Source organism: Anomalospiza imberbis, chromosome 22, assembly GCF_031753505.1.
Source record: "Anomalospiza imberbis isolate Cuckoo-Finch-1a 21T00152 chromosome 22, ASM3175350v1, whole genome shotgun sequence".
Lineage (NCBI taxonomy): Eukaryota > Metazoa > Chordata > Aves > Passeriformes > Viduidae > Anomalospiza > Anomalospiza imberbis.
Window position 1 is genome coordinate 8,956,960 of NC_089702.1, and position 16,158 is coordinate 8,973,117.

Consider the following 16,158-nt stretch of genomic DNA (forward strand, 5'->3'; position numbering starts at 1 on the left):
GGAGCCAGCACAGGCAGGACATGGAGCCACTGGAGAGAGCCCAGAGGAGGCCATGGAGATGATTAAAGGGATGGAGCAGCTGCTGTGAGGAAAGGCTGAGAGAACTGGGATTGTTCTGCCTGGAGAAGAGGAGGCTCTGGGGTGACCTAATTGTGGCCTTCCAGTGCCCAAAGGAGACAACAAGGATCATATAGAGAGACTGTTTGTAAGGGCCTGGGGTGCCTGGACGAGGGGGAATGGCTTCCCACTGAAAGAGAATGGGGATTAGGTATCGGGAAAAAAATTATTCCCTGTGAGGGTGGGGAGGCCCTGGCACAGGTTGCCCAGAGCAGCTGTGGCTGCCCCAGCCCTGGAAGTGTCCAAGGCCAGGTTGGACAGGGCTTGGAGCAGCCTGGGATTGTGGAAGGTGTCCCTGCCCATGGTGGGGGTGGCACTGGATCCATGTGTGGGTCAGACTGGAGAAGAGAAGGATCCAGGGAGATCTTGGAGCCCCTTCCAGCAACTAAATGGGCTCCAAGAGAGCAGGAGAGGGACTTTGGACAAGGGCCTGGAGTGCCAGGAGAAGGGGGAATGGCTTCCCACTGGCAGAGGGCAAGGTTTGGGAAGAAATCTCTCCTTGTGAGGGTCCAAGGCCAGATTAGACAGAGCGTGGAGCAGCCTGGGAGAGTGGAAAGTGTCCCTGTCCATGGCAGGGGTGGCATTAGATGATCTTTCAGGTTCCTTCCAACCCAAACCATTCCATGAATCTCTGTTTCCTGCCAACAGGACTCTCTGGCCATGCTCTGTTGGAGGATCAAAGAAAGCACTTTAGGTAAACCTACACTTTTCTGGGCAAACTGTGCTGAGTGGAATCTTAGAAATTCACATTTTCATTTCCAGCTCAGCACCTGGGTGATCCCAAGTGATTCAGGCTCCCTCTTCCCCCTCAGCTTGGCAGGATAGACACACTGGGGACATTCACTGGGGGAACTCCAGGGCAATTTCTCAGAGCTGCAAACACACATCAATGTTTGGCCTTGTTATTCCCTTTGTTCTTGTTATTATGTGGCTGATTTTTCTCCCTTAATATCCCATGGGGAAATCCACCTGCTGGGCACGGCGTGTGATCCCAGGGAGGGTGAAGCACCTGCGTCTCTTGTTCCCCATGCAGAATGGTTTGCATGTGGAAATCTCAATGATCCAATGCCAGCTTGGTGTTCAAGGCATCCCAATAATTGCTCCCCTGGTATTCCAAGCTCCTCCTTGGCTTCACCTGGAAATCATTCCATGTTTTTTTTCCTCCAGGGCATTTTTGCAATGCTGTCACTGCTCAGCTTAGCCTTCCTGATCCTGTCTGCAGCCAGGCTGCTCCCAAAGCACAGACGGGAGGCTTTACTTTCCCTTTAATTACTGAGCATGACAGCTGTGGCTTCCTCAGCCTCATTTCATTAAGGGCTGACAAACACCCTGGGCTGTCCCCAAAACATCACTGCCCCTTTGAGCAACTCCTTTCAAGTCACTCCAAGAGTTCATGATAAAGGGGACTGGTTGCTTCTGAGATTGCTACTGGGTCTGGCATAAGTGCCTGTCACCCCGTGGGTTTTAGCACCTCCTTCCCACCCAAACCCTCATCACTGTCACACACAGAGCCCTGCAGGGCAGGCTGTTGGCCGCCACTCTGAATCCAGAGGTCTTGGATGCACAGTTCACTCCTTTATCCTGAATCCTCATCCTTTGTCCTCAAAACTGAACAGGAACCTTAAAATCTGAAAGGTTTGTATCCTTTCCCTTCTTTCTCCTTACTTTATTCACATAGTAACTGCCAATTTAATTTTTGTCGTACAAAACAACCCATTTCAAGGCAGCTGGCAGAGGTCCTGTTTAATGCCTTAGCCCAGATCAACATCTGGGCTCCTCCAGAACTGGAATTGCTCTTGTGCAATAATATTCAGTAGCTGATTCCTCCTTCCTTTATGGTTCCAAGTCTTGAAACCTGCTCTGGGCTGTGCCCTGTGATTTCTGACAGGGCCTGTATCCCAGAAATAGCCCATTTTCACAGCAATGGAGGCGTCACAAACCTTGTGCCTAAAGGTTGTAGAAAAGCTGCTGTCCAGAGTGAATCCCCCTCATTTGCATCACTTTTGGGGAAATGCAGAACTAATTATCTAATGGGAGTCTCCCTCATGCAGCTACAGCCCAGACTGGGGTGATTCAGCACAGAAGAAACCACCACAGCCTCCTTTTAATCCTGGAAATTAATAAATCTCCCTACTGTGCTGGGCCATGGCCAGTGAGTGCTGGGTGGAGACAGAGGATTCCCCAGCTGAACCATGAAGAATATTGGTGGTATTTTTGTTCCTGTATAGAACCAGTCTTGGTGGGTAACACAGCCCAGCTCTGTCACTACTAAACCAGGCTTTGCTGAACTCCAGGGTGTTTCAAGGAAAAAAGCAAATCCAACCTGTATTTCCCTATGGATAGAAAGGGAGGGATTTCTGCTCTTCAAACACATCTCAGCAATCCCAGCTCCTGCCTCCCCCAGCCCACCCTGCCCCACGGCGCTCTTGCGGCACCATCCAGCTCCCAGAGCCAGTGCAGGACCGGTGGCACTGGTTCACACTTGGCTGCTTTGCATGGCTGGTTGGGGCATGGGTTCCTTTCCTTTCTTCTGAACAGATTTGTGGAGGGTGTTGTCTGTGGTCAGGAACTTCCTCAAGCCACCTCAATGACACAGACCTGGAAAAAGTGGAGAGGAGGAATCACAGAATCACAGAATATTCTCATTTGGAAGGGACTCAAAAGGATTACCAAGTCCAACTTTTACAGAGATAAATCTGCTCATCTGTGCTCTGGGAAGAGCAAATTTTCTGAGAAGGTTTCATGGTTGTAGAAAAGAAACCCTGAACCCCTTAAAATTAAACCCCTTAGAATTTACCCAGATGTTTGGTTTGGCCACCAAAGAGATAGGTACAATGCTCCCCATGTTCCAGGGCTGAAGAATCAAAACAAATTTGGAATTTCCACTAAAACTACCTTAAAGGGAAGCTGTGTTAAGCAGAGGAGAAAAAACCCTGGATGACACCACTTTGCTTTATCCAAGGAGGTGGAAAATCCTTCCCACGTGCTAAGCCTGGACCACAGGCCTGGAATATCTTTGTCCTGCCCTGATCCACCCCTTCACAACTCAGATCTGTAACCAAACCTTCCCCCCCCTTCCCATTAGTAACACTGACCACATCACAGGGAACAACTTGCTTTGGAATAAAGCGTGGATTGTGGAGCCGTCTGACTGCAAGGAATGAGTGTTGGCAGGAGGAACTAATTAGGGACTAATTTCTTACCTATCTATCCACAATCTGCTCTGTTTCAGGTTCTTTGGATCTTGTTTGTTCCCACCTCCCTGGGGCTGCAGGGCTGAAAACCCAACATTGGATTTCCCATCAGTGCAGCTACGAGTCCCCCATTTGGCTCCACCTTCGTGTGCTGGAACTAGCAACAATGGTGTAATGGGTGTTGTAAATTGTGTGTTGGGTAATTAATAGAAAGCAATGTCTCAGGAGAAGAGACATCTCATTTGGGGTCAGAAAGGGGAAACAAAACCACTGGACTTCCCAGGAGCTGGACACAGACTGAGAATTGGATAGCCGAAAACAAAGAAGCCCAGATTATTCCTGATAATCATTCTCTGGTAAAAATCTGCATCCACTTCACAGACCCTCAGAATCACTGAGGCTGGAAAAGCCTTCCAGGATCACCGAGTCCAACCTGTGACCAATCCCCACCTTGTCACCCACACCAGAGCTATGAATGCCATGTCCAGTCATTCCTGGGACACCTCCAGGGATGGGAACTCACCAGTCACCTCCTGTCCTCCAGGGAAAACTTCTGAGACATTTAAACCATTTTTTTAACACCTAAAATCAAAAGCTGAAATGGCACAAGCTGATTTGGTTTAAAGTGAGATATTCCAAACCAAATCATTGTGGTGTGACTGGGGACTTCCCAGTTTGACTCTGTAAGGAATCCACCACGGAGTAAAGCAAAGATCCCATTCCTACATTGTCAGCAAAGGAGGTAGATTTGCTTCTGAGATTTCTATCTCTCTCTCACAGTCCTAGGTGATTCATCCCAGGAACTCTGCTCATGCCCCAGCTGTTTAATTTTTTTGCAGAGTGGGAGCAACTGGGATCACCATGACCAGGATTCATCCTGCACCTTCTCTGCTGCCAGAACACCAAATCTCTTCACTCCCCAGATTCTGAGATTGTTAAAGCCAAGCCTAAGGCACAAACATCCTCCCCTCGTGCCCCTCTCGCCTCCTCCTCTTGTGCTCCACCACCACCACCATCTCCACAGAGGCCAAAGAGGGTTCTTATTCCCATAAATCCAATCCAATTTTTGCTGTTGCTGTTGATTCAAAGGCTGGATGAGTTTGGTTTTCCCTTTTCTGCTGCTCCTAAGCTAAAAGGCTTGAAAAACTCCTCATTCAATGCTAAAGTGCAGGTGTTCAGCATCTTTATCTTATTCCAGGTCAGGAGAGAAGGAAGGGGCGGAGAGGCCAGGGAAAGAGCCTGTCCAGTGGCAGACTTAAGAAAATGTTCCTTATCTTGGATTCCTTATCCAGGCTGGATGGAAGAAATGTCTCTTGAGCTTGCCTGGTTTTGTTTGGCTTGTGATGGTTGGTGTCAGCTTTTGACGTAAAAAAAAATGTTTTGGTAACTCTTACACACGGGGAAAAATGAGCAAGTGGAAAAGCTTAAATGGCAGCCTTGGCTCGGAGAACATTTCCTTGTTCCATTCATTCTGCCGGGGTTAATTACCAGCTCAGCTATTTACTGGGATGGGTGTTCTTCCCGCTGTGCCTGCAGTTGTGCTGCTGTTCCTGCCTTGTGCTGCAGGGACACGCTGTGGCCAGCACATCTGAGGGATGATTTTCTGGGAGACTATTTTCTGGGAGATTTCTTTCTCTCTGTTCCTGTCAGAGTCCCACCTCTTCCTCCTCTTCCTACACTCTGGTCTTGGTGCAATCAGTGCACAGAGATTATGTAGGAGAAGAAGGATCCCATTGAAGGATCCTAAAGCCCATCCCATTGCAGGTTGCTCCAAGCCTTGTCCAAACTGGCCTTGGAACTTCCAGGGATGGGGCAGCCACAGCTTCTCTCAGCAACCTGTGCCAGGCCCAACCCTCACCTTTCTAGTCTATAAATTAAGCGCAGGTTGGGTGGGTTGGTGCCATGAATCTCTCCTGTTTTAAAGATGAATTTATGGCAGAATTGTCCCACCCTGCTCAGGATGATTGAACTGGAAGATGCTTGTTAGGAAGGGTGGGAAGGGGTCTGATGCAGGAGGAAAGTCTCCCCTCTCCTCATGCTGCTCTTCTGGCAGCACAGGTTTGGTTTTTGGAGGAGGAACCCTCTGACTGGTCCATGTGTCCCCTGGATGATGGAGGAGACCTGGATTGTGCCCTCAGCCTGGATGGCTTTTCTTCTTCCCATTCTCTTCTTCATCTCCTCAACCATGGTAGGCTTTGATTTGGTTGGGTTGGGTCCTGGGTTTGGTTGGGATGACATTCATTTTATTAAATTAGTCAACCAAACCCAAGACAATCAATAGAATAAAATTCCTGGAATGGTATTTCTAATTTTTTTTTTCTTGCTAGAACTTCATGGAGACATTGCTCCAGTATCAACATGTTTTCATTGATTATTTTTAATTGACAGAAATTCCAGTTCCCCAAGTTATAACGAGTGTTTGAACTTGTTTCTACTGAAAAGAAAGGGGAAAATAGTCAAAACACTCCTTTAGACTAAAAAGGAAATAAAAATAATAAAGTCAAAACAACCCCCAAGATTAAAACACAAAATAAATACTGGGTAGACAGGCAGCAATGCCTTGCCAGGAGAGAATTTTGAGCTTATTTTACAGCTTTAATGAATGGTTTGAAAACCATTTGAGATGAACCTTTTCCCTTTGCTCCTGAGATAAAATTTTTAAGAGCTGTAGCCAGAGAGAGAAAAATAAATGCAGCCTTCATTTCCCTCTTTGGTTTGCTAATAGCTCAGAATATTTGGGTGTTGGCTCCAGGAGGAGGAGGAGGAGGAAAGGAGCTGCCCTTGTTTTGGGTGAGGCATGATCATCTCCCTTTCTTCTGTCTACTATTCAGGCTAGTAAAAGTTAATTATTCCTCTGAAATTAGGCAGTCACCTCCCGCTTCCTCAGTCAAGAATGGGAAGAGTCACCCTTGGTAATGCTCCGAATATTTCAGGCTTCTGCCTGAGCTCAGCCCAAGGCCCCACAGGGACAGCCCAGGCTCGAGTCCTCTCTCACCTGGGGCTGCCTCGGTGTCTGACTTTAATGGTCAGGGGGAAAGCTCTGGAAATCCTGGGGCTTGCCAGGCCCCCGCCCCTCTAAGCTGGGAATACCTTGCAAAGCCAGTTCCTGTTTGTCCAGGGAGGAGAAGGTAGGGGAAGATCAATGGGTCAGGTCAACCAGGTGAGGACCAAACCCCAGCTCCAAAGCAGGGCTTCCTCCCTCTCCTCTTCTTCAAGAAACCATCTTTTTAGCAAAACCCAACAGAAAGGGACCTCAGCACAAATCCAAGATGAATCATGCTGGGTATGGACTGTGAAGGGATGGCCAGGTCTCCTCCCAGACACAAGGCCCAGATTTGGAGCTGTGGAGTTTCCTGAACACATGACCAAGGCTGAGAGACATCCGACACCACACGACGAATCCGTGATGTTCACACAATTAACAGAAGCTGCCTGATGTGAGAAACTCCTATTTCCAAATTCCACTTGCAAGTGGTGAATGAAGCAAGCTCAGATGCAGAATTCCCCACTGAGGTGGTCTCCATCCTATCTACTTGGAGCCGATTAAAAATGAAACTGCTGAACTGGAATTCCTTGGAAAGAGGGCACAGGTGGAGGACAAGCGTCCACCTCGCTCTACCAGGGTCTGACACGCAGCTGGTCAAAGCTGGATGAAGCATTTTCCACTCTCAACACAGAAATAACATCCCCTGATGTTTGCCAAAGGTGCTGATCTTCTTCCCCACCTCGCCCTTTAATCGTCCCCTTTTTTCAGGTTGCAATTAGAATGTTGCCCTGTGAGAGTGGAGAGATTACTGGGGCTGCGTGGCCTGTAATTCTTCCTGGACTGGAGACAGGAAGAAATTCCCTGTGATAATAATGTCTGCAAGTCCGGCAGGGAGAGGCAGGGAGGATTGCTGGGAACTTGTAGGCGCCTGGCATGGGACACCCATGTTTGGGTTAATCCCCCTGCCCGGGGCTGCCTCCAGAGCCAGGACACATCCCATTGGTGCAGACGGCCTCAAGCTCAATGCATTTCATGCTAAATTATGCACCTGTGTTTGGCCAGATGAATCACCCCATGGAAATGTTGTTTTTTCCATGAAATAAACCCCCAGCAACCCTGCTGAGCTCAACATGGGAGACTCCAAAACTGGGGCAAGGTCAATCCCACCTCATTATGTCCAAGAGATATCAGTGTCTTTAAGTTACACAGTTCAAATAACACTTTGTCATCACCAAAGCCACTAAAGCCAAGTTTTTGTGTCTGAAACACGTCTCTGGTCCCACAGCCCTGATCACCAGCCCCATGAGCCCACAAGGGCAGTGTTGAATTCATCTTCATTCAACTGCGCTGACTTGAAAGCATCAAACAAATACATTGTTTGGAGGTTGCAACAGGCTGGAAAACACTACCATGTGGTGCTCAGGATTATTTTGGAGGTTTCTAGAAATCTTTGACATCAATTGTTAATTGGTCTATAAAATATCTTATGTGATATGCTCTGAGGAGATAAATAAACCACAGTAACCCCAGTGACACCTGAGCCTTATCATGTCCCAAACTGCCCACAGAGAATCCAAAGGTCTCTTTGGTTCTTATTCTCCCCAGAGTATTTTTTCACATATTTTGTAGTTTCTTTAAATAACATCTATGGAAAAAATTGACAGACAAAAGATGTCCTTTCAAAGCAGTTTATTGAGGACACAGTGAGAAGCTGGTAAGTTTGAGCAGTCAATGGGAACAACTCCATTCGTACAAGGAGTCAGCATGGACAATTTATGCACCAATAACTTCCCTTGGCATTTTGGGGGGATGGAAAAGGAAAGGGGGTGATCTCTTCTAAAAATCAGCACGCCTTGAGCCAGCCACCCCAAACATGCAGAAGCAAACAAAAGTACTATGTGCTCATCTACGAGCAAATTCCACACACACAAAAAAAAAAGCTGATGGCTGTGAAGTAACCGGCAGGTGCTTTGAAAATTGCCTTGTTTCAGATTTAAGCATAAACTTGCAGTGCAGGGTTTCCTTGGACCAAAAAAAGATAGGATAAAAATAGAGGGAGTCTGCTCTTTGCAGCATCTCCTGGGAAAGTTAAGCAGTTAAATCCTCACTCTCTTTTCTGAAATGCTTTGGGAGGAGCTGGAAGAAAAAAGAGGGCTCTTGGAGCAGGGAATATTGTTAATTAATCTGCTTGTTATGGGAAAAGACAGAGGGGGAAGCAGCGCAACAAACAAACCCTTAAAGCTGTGATGACCTGAAGTTAGGATTCAGAAATCACAATGTGCTGAGCACCTGCAGGAGAAGGTTCTAGAGGGATCTTTAGGCTTGGGGATTCTGAAAACACAGCTCAGGGGGATAAATCTGGGGCTAATAAATGTGGGAATGGGTTTGGTGACAAATGTTGCTGCTATCGGGCGAAGGAGTCACCCTGCATCGTGTCGGCATGGGGCTGGCGTATCTGAGCGCCGCGGTCCTATGGGACCACACAGGGGTCTCTGACCACCCCAAAATTCCCCACCACACCATTGTTGCACCCCACAACCTCAGGGCTGCTGGACACAACGACGGGGGGCCCTGCCAGCTGCCGGATGACGCAGCCCTGGTTCCCAAAGCTGAGCACTTGTCCAGCCTGGCAGGGCCCCATCCTGGCATTCAGGCCCCCGCTCCCAGCGCTGACCACGGTGCGGGCTGGGTACCCCCCGCTGCGGGAGCTGAAGCCTCCAGCTTTGCAGCTGACCCCTCCAGCCTGGCAAAGCACCTCTGGGATGCACTGCTTGGCCACGGAGCTGAGGACTCTCTTGGGGTGGATCCCAGCGCTCCGGGAGCTGAATCCGCCGGTCTGGGAGCTGTGTCTCCCGGCCCGCCTGCCCAGGGAGCCGTAGCCACACACGGCTCCATTGGCCATCATCCCGCAGTCATCAGGGATGTTGTAGCCACTGCTGACCACAGCTGCAACAGAGCCCATGGGAGTCAGCAGTTAGGGAGGAAAACCATGACTTTCACAAGGCACGTTTTTTCTTGAGTGACAGAACCAACCAAACCTGATTTCCTCCAGATTTGTCCAATGTGTCTGAGCCCCTGCTCCTTCCTACTCCTCCCCCGTGTCCCAGCACATCCCCTCATGTATCCTCCCCCTTCCCATGTTACTGGTGCTTCGCAGGTTCAGTACATATCCCATGGTCCCCCCAGGACATCTCTCTGTTGCCTCCAAGGGTAGAAAAGGGTCTTGAGTTTGACCTTCTCCCCTCACTCCAAAAGCTGGGCTTTTTTTAATTCAAAGGTATTTGAGATTTCTGGGGCTAAACTTTCCAGAACTGGAAAAGGGAGGCAGAGGGACCTGTAGCAGACAGATAATGCTGCTCCCAAAGGTATCCGTCCTAAACCAAGAAATCTTCATTGCTGAAAAGGTGCAGTTACTTACACACGCTCACAGGGTTCCCCACACATATCCTGTGGGGAGAAAAGAGAAATGCATGTTACTCACAACTTCCAGCCACCATCCAGACCACTTAGTCCTTTGTTGCAACATGCCTCACTATCCCTAGGACAGGAACTGTTTTTGTTGGTACCCATGTGGCCTTCATGGCTTCCAGGCACCTCTCCAGGTCCAGTTTCTATGAGCCTGGGGAGATCTTGGAGCTGTAGAATTCACTTGGGAGCAGGAACTGTCATAGCCTCAGATACACAGGAGGGAAACATGTCACCAACCTGCTCTCTTCACCCTCCAGCAGAGTCTTGTAGGTGGCAATCTCAATGTCCAGGGCCAGCTTGACATTGAGCAGCTCCTGATAGTCCCGCAGCATGCAGGCCAGCTCGTCCTTGGCCTTCTGCAGAGCATTCTGCAGCTCAACATGCTTTTCTCGAGCATCTTTGAGGGCACAATCCCCACGCTGCTCAACATCACAAATGGAGGTTTGCAGGCAGGAGACCTGTCAGGGGAGGAAACAGTGTGGGTGTCTGCAAAACTTATCCTAGTTTTTGGACACTCTGGGTTTGGATAAATCTGCTCTTCCAATTGTAAACAGGGAAAATCCACCAGCATCCCATCCCTCTCCACCCACTTTTCACTTTCCAGCCAGGACCTAGAGCAGATGTCAAGTCTTCTAAAGATCAATGCATCACCTTGCCCTGTGTCCAAGCTGTCCTACTTCTCTGGAAACATCTCCTACCTGCTTCTTGACGCTCTCCAGCTCACACTGCAGCTTCTGGATCATCCGGGTCAGCTCTGAAATCTCACACTTGTTGCTCTGCAGGTCATGGCAGTATTTCCCTCTCTTATCCTGAAGCTCCTGAAACTGGAACCAAGAAATAGGACAATTGTCACTTCTGGCCTGTGACATTGCCAGGCACAGACCCAGCTGGCCTCTTACTCACCCTGGTCTGGTAGAAAGCATCGACTTCTTCTTTGCTTTTCTGGGCGATCTCCTGGTACCAGCACTCGACGTTCTTGATGATGCTTTCCATGTCCAGGTCCCGGTTGTTGTCCATCTTGACAATGACCGAGGTGTCGCAGAGCTGGCGATCGACCTGAGCCCTTTCCTGTGGGATGGGAAGGGCTTTGTCAGCTCTTTTCACCTCTCAGGCTCTGCAGGGAGGGAAGAGCTGGGACACAGAGTGGCTGAGGGATCGAACAAGTCAAGAAATGTCCCTCAGGATGGCTCAGCAGAAAATCCTGCAGCAGGATGAGTTGCCACCTGTGACTGCTGACCTACGTGCTGACCTGCGGCAATTCTGTCCACATCAAGGGCAAGGAATTTGAGTGACTTAACCCTTGGTATCCTCTCATCTCCTGCTGTTTGAGTGATTTAATGACAGGACTGAGCTGGGAGTTGCTTCAGCTCTAATCAGGCAGCTGCAATCTGGAGGAACGAGATGGACTCATCTTTTCTCCAGGGTAGAGTTAAGACACAACCAATTCCTACCTGGAGCTGCATGAAGGGAGGAGGAACCACCCTATCTCCAGCATAATCATGTTAATTTTATATCAACCTTGTACTTCCACGCTTGTAGTTATTCAGGGCTTTGTATGAGACACATCCCAGAGGAGTTTCAAGAGGTAGAAATTTGGAGCACCTGAAGGATAAGACAGGACCACCAAAGTCCCAGGATGTACCAGAGAACTCACCTCCTCAAACACACATTTCAGCAGCTCCAGCTGCCTCCTTAACAGATCCACCTTCACCTCCAGCTCTTCCTTGTTCAAGAAGATGCAGTCTGCATCCTGCAAGAGGACAGACACACAAATTCCAGCCAAACCTGGCTACAAATGTTGGAGAAACACACAGAAGCAACACCAACAAGACAGAAATGTGTCTCAACAAGATTTCAAGAGAAAAAAGGTGTGAGAGGGTGAGTCAGGATATCCCAGTGCCTCCTGAAGGAAAACGAAACCATTCCAACATGACTTACAGGAATTAGTTGATTTATCACTTAGAACGCAGCTACAAACCACAATTGACTAATGAGTATTTAAACACAATTTTTTAATATTCTTCAAATGATTCCTGCTTTTCTGATGTCCAAGAATAAAGGATGTGGAGAGACAGACAGAAATAACCTGGTGTTCTGGTGTGACCTGTCCTCCTCTGTCCCCCTCCCACACTTCAGGAATGTTTTTGAGGCAAAAAAACTGGTGCTGTAGTGCTGATGATGTAAACTTTGAGGAGACATTATTTTTACTTTCTACTTGGCTCTTTTCCCAACCCTGTGCCTCTTTCTAAGTCTCCCTCCAACTCATCATAACACTTTTGTGGACTTTTGTTTATAATTAATTATTTCAGCCAAGTTTTGCCCCCCAAAAACCTACCACAGGTATAAAGATTCATGTCATTTGAGCTTCTCACCTTTTTGAGTGCCACAAATTCATTCTCCACAGTTGTGCGCCTGTTGATTTCCTCTTCATACCTGTTGGAAAAGGAGGAAAAAAGGGCTGAGGAACGAAAAATGCTCAGACACTCAGACATCAACCATCAGGTACAAATGTTAATAACTTGAGGTATAAATGACAATAATCACCAGGTAAAAATGACAACTCTTTCTTGCCGGGACTGCCACCAGGCACTGCCAGATCAGTGTCTGGAGACCAACATTAAACCATCCCAAGATCAGAAGCTTCTTCATGAGCAACAACATTATTACCAATGCAAAGAGCTTGCCAGTGAGACAGAAGAATGTGGCACTCCCAGAGGGGACATGCCACACGTCTAGGAGAAGTTGCCCAAGATGAACCAGAAAAGCAAAACGCCACCAGCTAGAGGAGCCCAGGAGGTCCTTACTTGCACTTGAACTCCTCCACCAGCTGGCTTGTGGCACATTCTTCACTGCCCAATTTCTGCTTTTCACACAGCAAACAATCCAGGCGCTTCCGCAGGTCACAGATGTAATTCTCGAAGTACAGTTCCAGGTTTTTCCCTTTTTTTGGCAGCACATATTGCTGCAGGAGGCCCCACTTGGTCTCCAGCACTTTGTTCTGCTGTTCCAGGAATCGGACCTGAAGGCAAAAGATAGCAATTCTTCAAGTAAAGAGGTGAAGGCAGGGACTCAACACCTGTTTAACTCTCTGCGCTTAACCACAGGTGCAGGAATGGGATTTTCAGGAAGTAAGAGATGATACAGCACCATGATTTGAAAGTTATCTGCCCTTATTAAGAAGTCTTTATGCCATGAGTCTGAATTATTTCAAAATCTAAAATTCAGACATGTAAATTATTTCAAAATCTAAATGTCATGTCTACATTATTTAGAAATCAAAGAGTCCCATGTCTACATAATTTAGAAATCCAGGAGCCTGGTGTCTAAATCTGCATTTCTTAACAAATATTAGGAACAAAACTCCAGATGGTGCCTCTGATGTATTTTAGGATAAAATCGAGTCCCCAAATAGTGAAACTGTTTTGTCTCTGTTTTTTCTACAAAGGGATCCTTGGGTGACAGATCAGATTTCATCTCTAACCTTCACATATCTGGATCAAGATTAACCACCTTTGCCTTCAGGAAAGATTTTGGAACTGTCGCTATATTTAAAGTCAAAGAGAGGAGGGAATCATTGGAATTATTTAACACAGGACAGAAAGATGAACCTGTGAGGGCTGTAACTTCCACCTTGGCTGCAGCAAGAAATCCAATTTGGACTGAGACTGTCCAAGAGGAAGCAACTGCGAGAAAGTCCAGTGCAACCATGGCCATGATTCAAAGGCCATGGAATGCCAGAACAGGGACAGGGCTGAAATAAGCTCCATTAAAAAGACCTCAGTCTGGACCAACGTGTTCTTAAAATTATTATTAGTTATCAAAAATTGTTAGAATTATCTTAAAATTCTCTGTGGAATGCTGGACCCCTGTGTGGACCCAGCTCAGCAATTCATGGCAGAGCTGGACTAGGGCTTTGGAGGAGGTGGCACAAGATGGGTTTGGGATGGGTTTGGTCAGGTTTTGTTTTCTCCGAGGGAGAGCAATTCTGGAGTAGGTCTGGACTCACCTTGTCAATGAAACAGGCAAACTGCGTGTTGAGGGTCTTGATCTGCTCCTTCTCCTGGCAGCGTATCTCATGTTCCAGCGGGTCCACCCCGACGCAGAGGGGCTTCAGCAGCCGCTCGTCGATGCAGATCCCTTGGATGCCGTCAGCCTTGCGCTCGGGGTACCCCCGCACGATGCTGTATCCCCGGGGGCCACACAGGCCAATCCTCCCTCCTCCAGCGTTCCCATAGCCCATGCCTCCGAACCCCATCTCCCCAAAGCAGCCGGTGGAGCAGCCCCCGTTGACATAGGAGATCCTCCTGCTCCCGCCCAGGTTGCAAACGCTCCTGCTGCTGTAGGCACCGCACCGCACAGGCTGGCTGGCGGATGCGGCGTAGCTGCGACCGCAGATCTCCGAGGCTGAGCTGAAGCCTCTTCGTCCCAGGACAGATCTCACCGTCGGTGCCTGCCTGCTCATTGTGGCTTATTTGAAGGTGGAATAGCAAAGTTATGGGACTGCTCTGGTGCAGGATAGAAACAGGGATCCCACTGGAGAGACGTGGGGATGCTGTCCCTTATATATATTTTGGGAAGTTGGCCTTGATAGGATCAGGACGGTAATTTAAGTACTTAAGGGTTTGGTTTGCCTGGCAGCAATAAATGCTCCTCAAAATGCAAACCAGCCCAGCAAATAGTAACTACTGAGGAAATAAAAAGGAATCTAAAAGTGCTCTGTTTGCAAGTTGCCTTAGAATACATTACGGTTTGAAGTGCTCCCCTAACTTAGTGCTAATTATAGTTTAGGAACATTTTTGAAGGAACTCTTTGTGATTTGTCTGCAGTGTGTTGTTTGGGGTTTTGTGTCTCATAGGCCTGTGTGTGATGGGATGTTTTGCGGACTTGCACTTTGTGGGGGTAATTTCACAATTTTGGGTGCGGAAAAGTAACTCAAAGGAAAAATAAAAGAAGAAAGTCATCTGTAGAATAGCAAATGCTGTGGAAGTTGTGTCATAATGGATCATTCCTCTATCTGAAACACCAGTAAATTCACAGAGCTTAAGGTCTGGATTTCTATGCAAGGACTCAAAATATCTCCCAGTTACATGCACAGAATCACAGAATTCTGGGAATTCTGGGAATGTGCAGAAGCCTGGGAATCTGCAGCATTTCACGATGACCTTCCCTGAAACACCAGTGAAGCACATCAGGTTTCATCCAGGATCTGTGACATATTTCTGTTTGTTCACAGATGTATGTTCTGTGCCATCAGTGACCATTTTTTCTAGAATTATGCTGTTAGTTCTTATTTGTGACAGTTAATTCTTTGGCTTTCACTATTCTGGAGCTTCTCGCAAGGCTGGGTGTCAGAGCCCTTTCAGACTCACCTCCTGGAAGTCTCTACGGGGAACAAAAAAGGAACAATAGTCTGTTCCAGCTTGGTGAGATCCGCCCCATTCACCAAGTGACAGCTGAATTTGGGTGACTTTGCCAGACACGTCCTTGAGACCTGGGGAGACAGCTCGGAGGCAAGGAGTCCCCAGGGCCGTGCTCAGGGGAATGGGGGTAATTTGCTCTCCGCAGGGGCTGGGCTTTCTGCACCAACAGAGGAAGTCTTAATGAGTGGATTAGGCTGGGCACCCAGGAAGGCTCTGAGTCACTCCAGGGAGATGAATCCCTCTCTCTCCTAATCACCAGCCCAAGGAGGTGAGGCAGGAAACCTCTCCAGGCCTTCTCCAAACTCGCAGTTGGAAAGACAAAACAAAAGAGCTCTTTTGGCTCTTCACGGAAGAAGTGTTTGAGAGAAAAAAAGGACATAGTTCAAACAGGTGAACACCCTTACTCCTTCCTTTCGAAAGGAGCAATGCTTGAAGGAATCTCCATATTATACAATGGGATGGCAGCTGGAGACACCCAGGTTCTATATTCTCTCATCCTCATTAACCTCCTCCAAAAACATTTTCCAAGAGTCAGGATGACAAAAATTATGCCAAACCTCCTCCAAACACACAACTTTCCAATATCAAGTGGTTGAAAAGAAGATGCACATGGAAACTACAGGATGTGACTGCAGCTCCAGGATCCTCAAAGCCATTAATTGAACCTGTAATTGCAACTTCTGTGAGTTTGAGGGGCTGGTGGTATAAATTAGTTGTGTAAACTGCTAGTTTTGCTGTATCCAAAAGGGATAATTCCAAATATTTACAACGTTCAGATTACAACTTTGTTTGTAGTAGTTCAGGCTTACAGTGTAAACTGGACTGCCAGCACAGTTGGAAATATCAGATTAAACAAATATGAGAGGCTTCAAAAGCTGCAGTTTGGAACTTCTACTATCCTTGAAGTTCTAAACAGATTTATCAGAAGCAAAATGCACATTTGACTCCAAAGAAGAGCAGTTGTTTGGAACCC

General features: G+C 47.7%; 1 protein-coding gene across 1 annotated transcript; it reads right to left on the reverse strand.

Annotated features, from left to right (window-relative positions):
* Positions 1 to 8,006: 8,006 nt before the first annotated feature.
* On the reverse strand, positions 8,007 to 14,227 carry LOC137486687 (keratin, type II cytoskeletal 7-like). Its single transcript, XM_068212118.1, has 9 exons — positions 13,772 to 14,227; positions 12,570 to 12,784; positions 12,138 to 12,198; positions 11,420 to 11,515; positions 10,669 to 10,833; positions 10,464 to 10,589; positions 10,003 to 10,223; positions 9,716 to 9,744; positions 8,007 to 9,243 (listed from the first exon to the last, which is right to left on the reverse strand). Exons 1-9 carry the CDS (start codon positions 14,225 to 14,227, stop codon positions 8,768 to 8,770), a joined length of 1,845 nt encoding a protein of 614 aa, XP_068068219.1. The 3' UTR covers positions 8,007 to 8,767.
* Between the last annotated feature and the right edge of the window lie 1,931 nt (positions 14,228 to 16,158).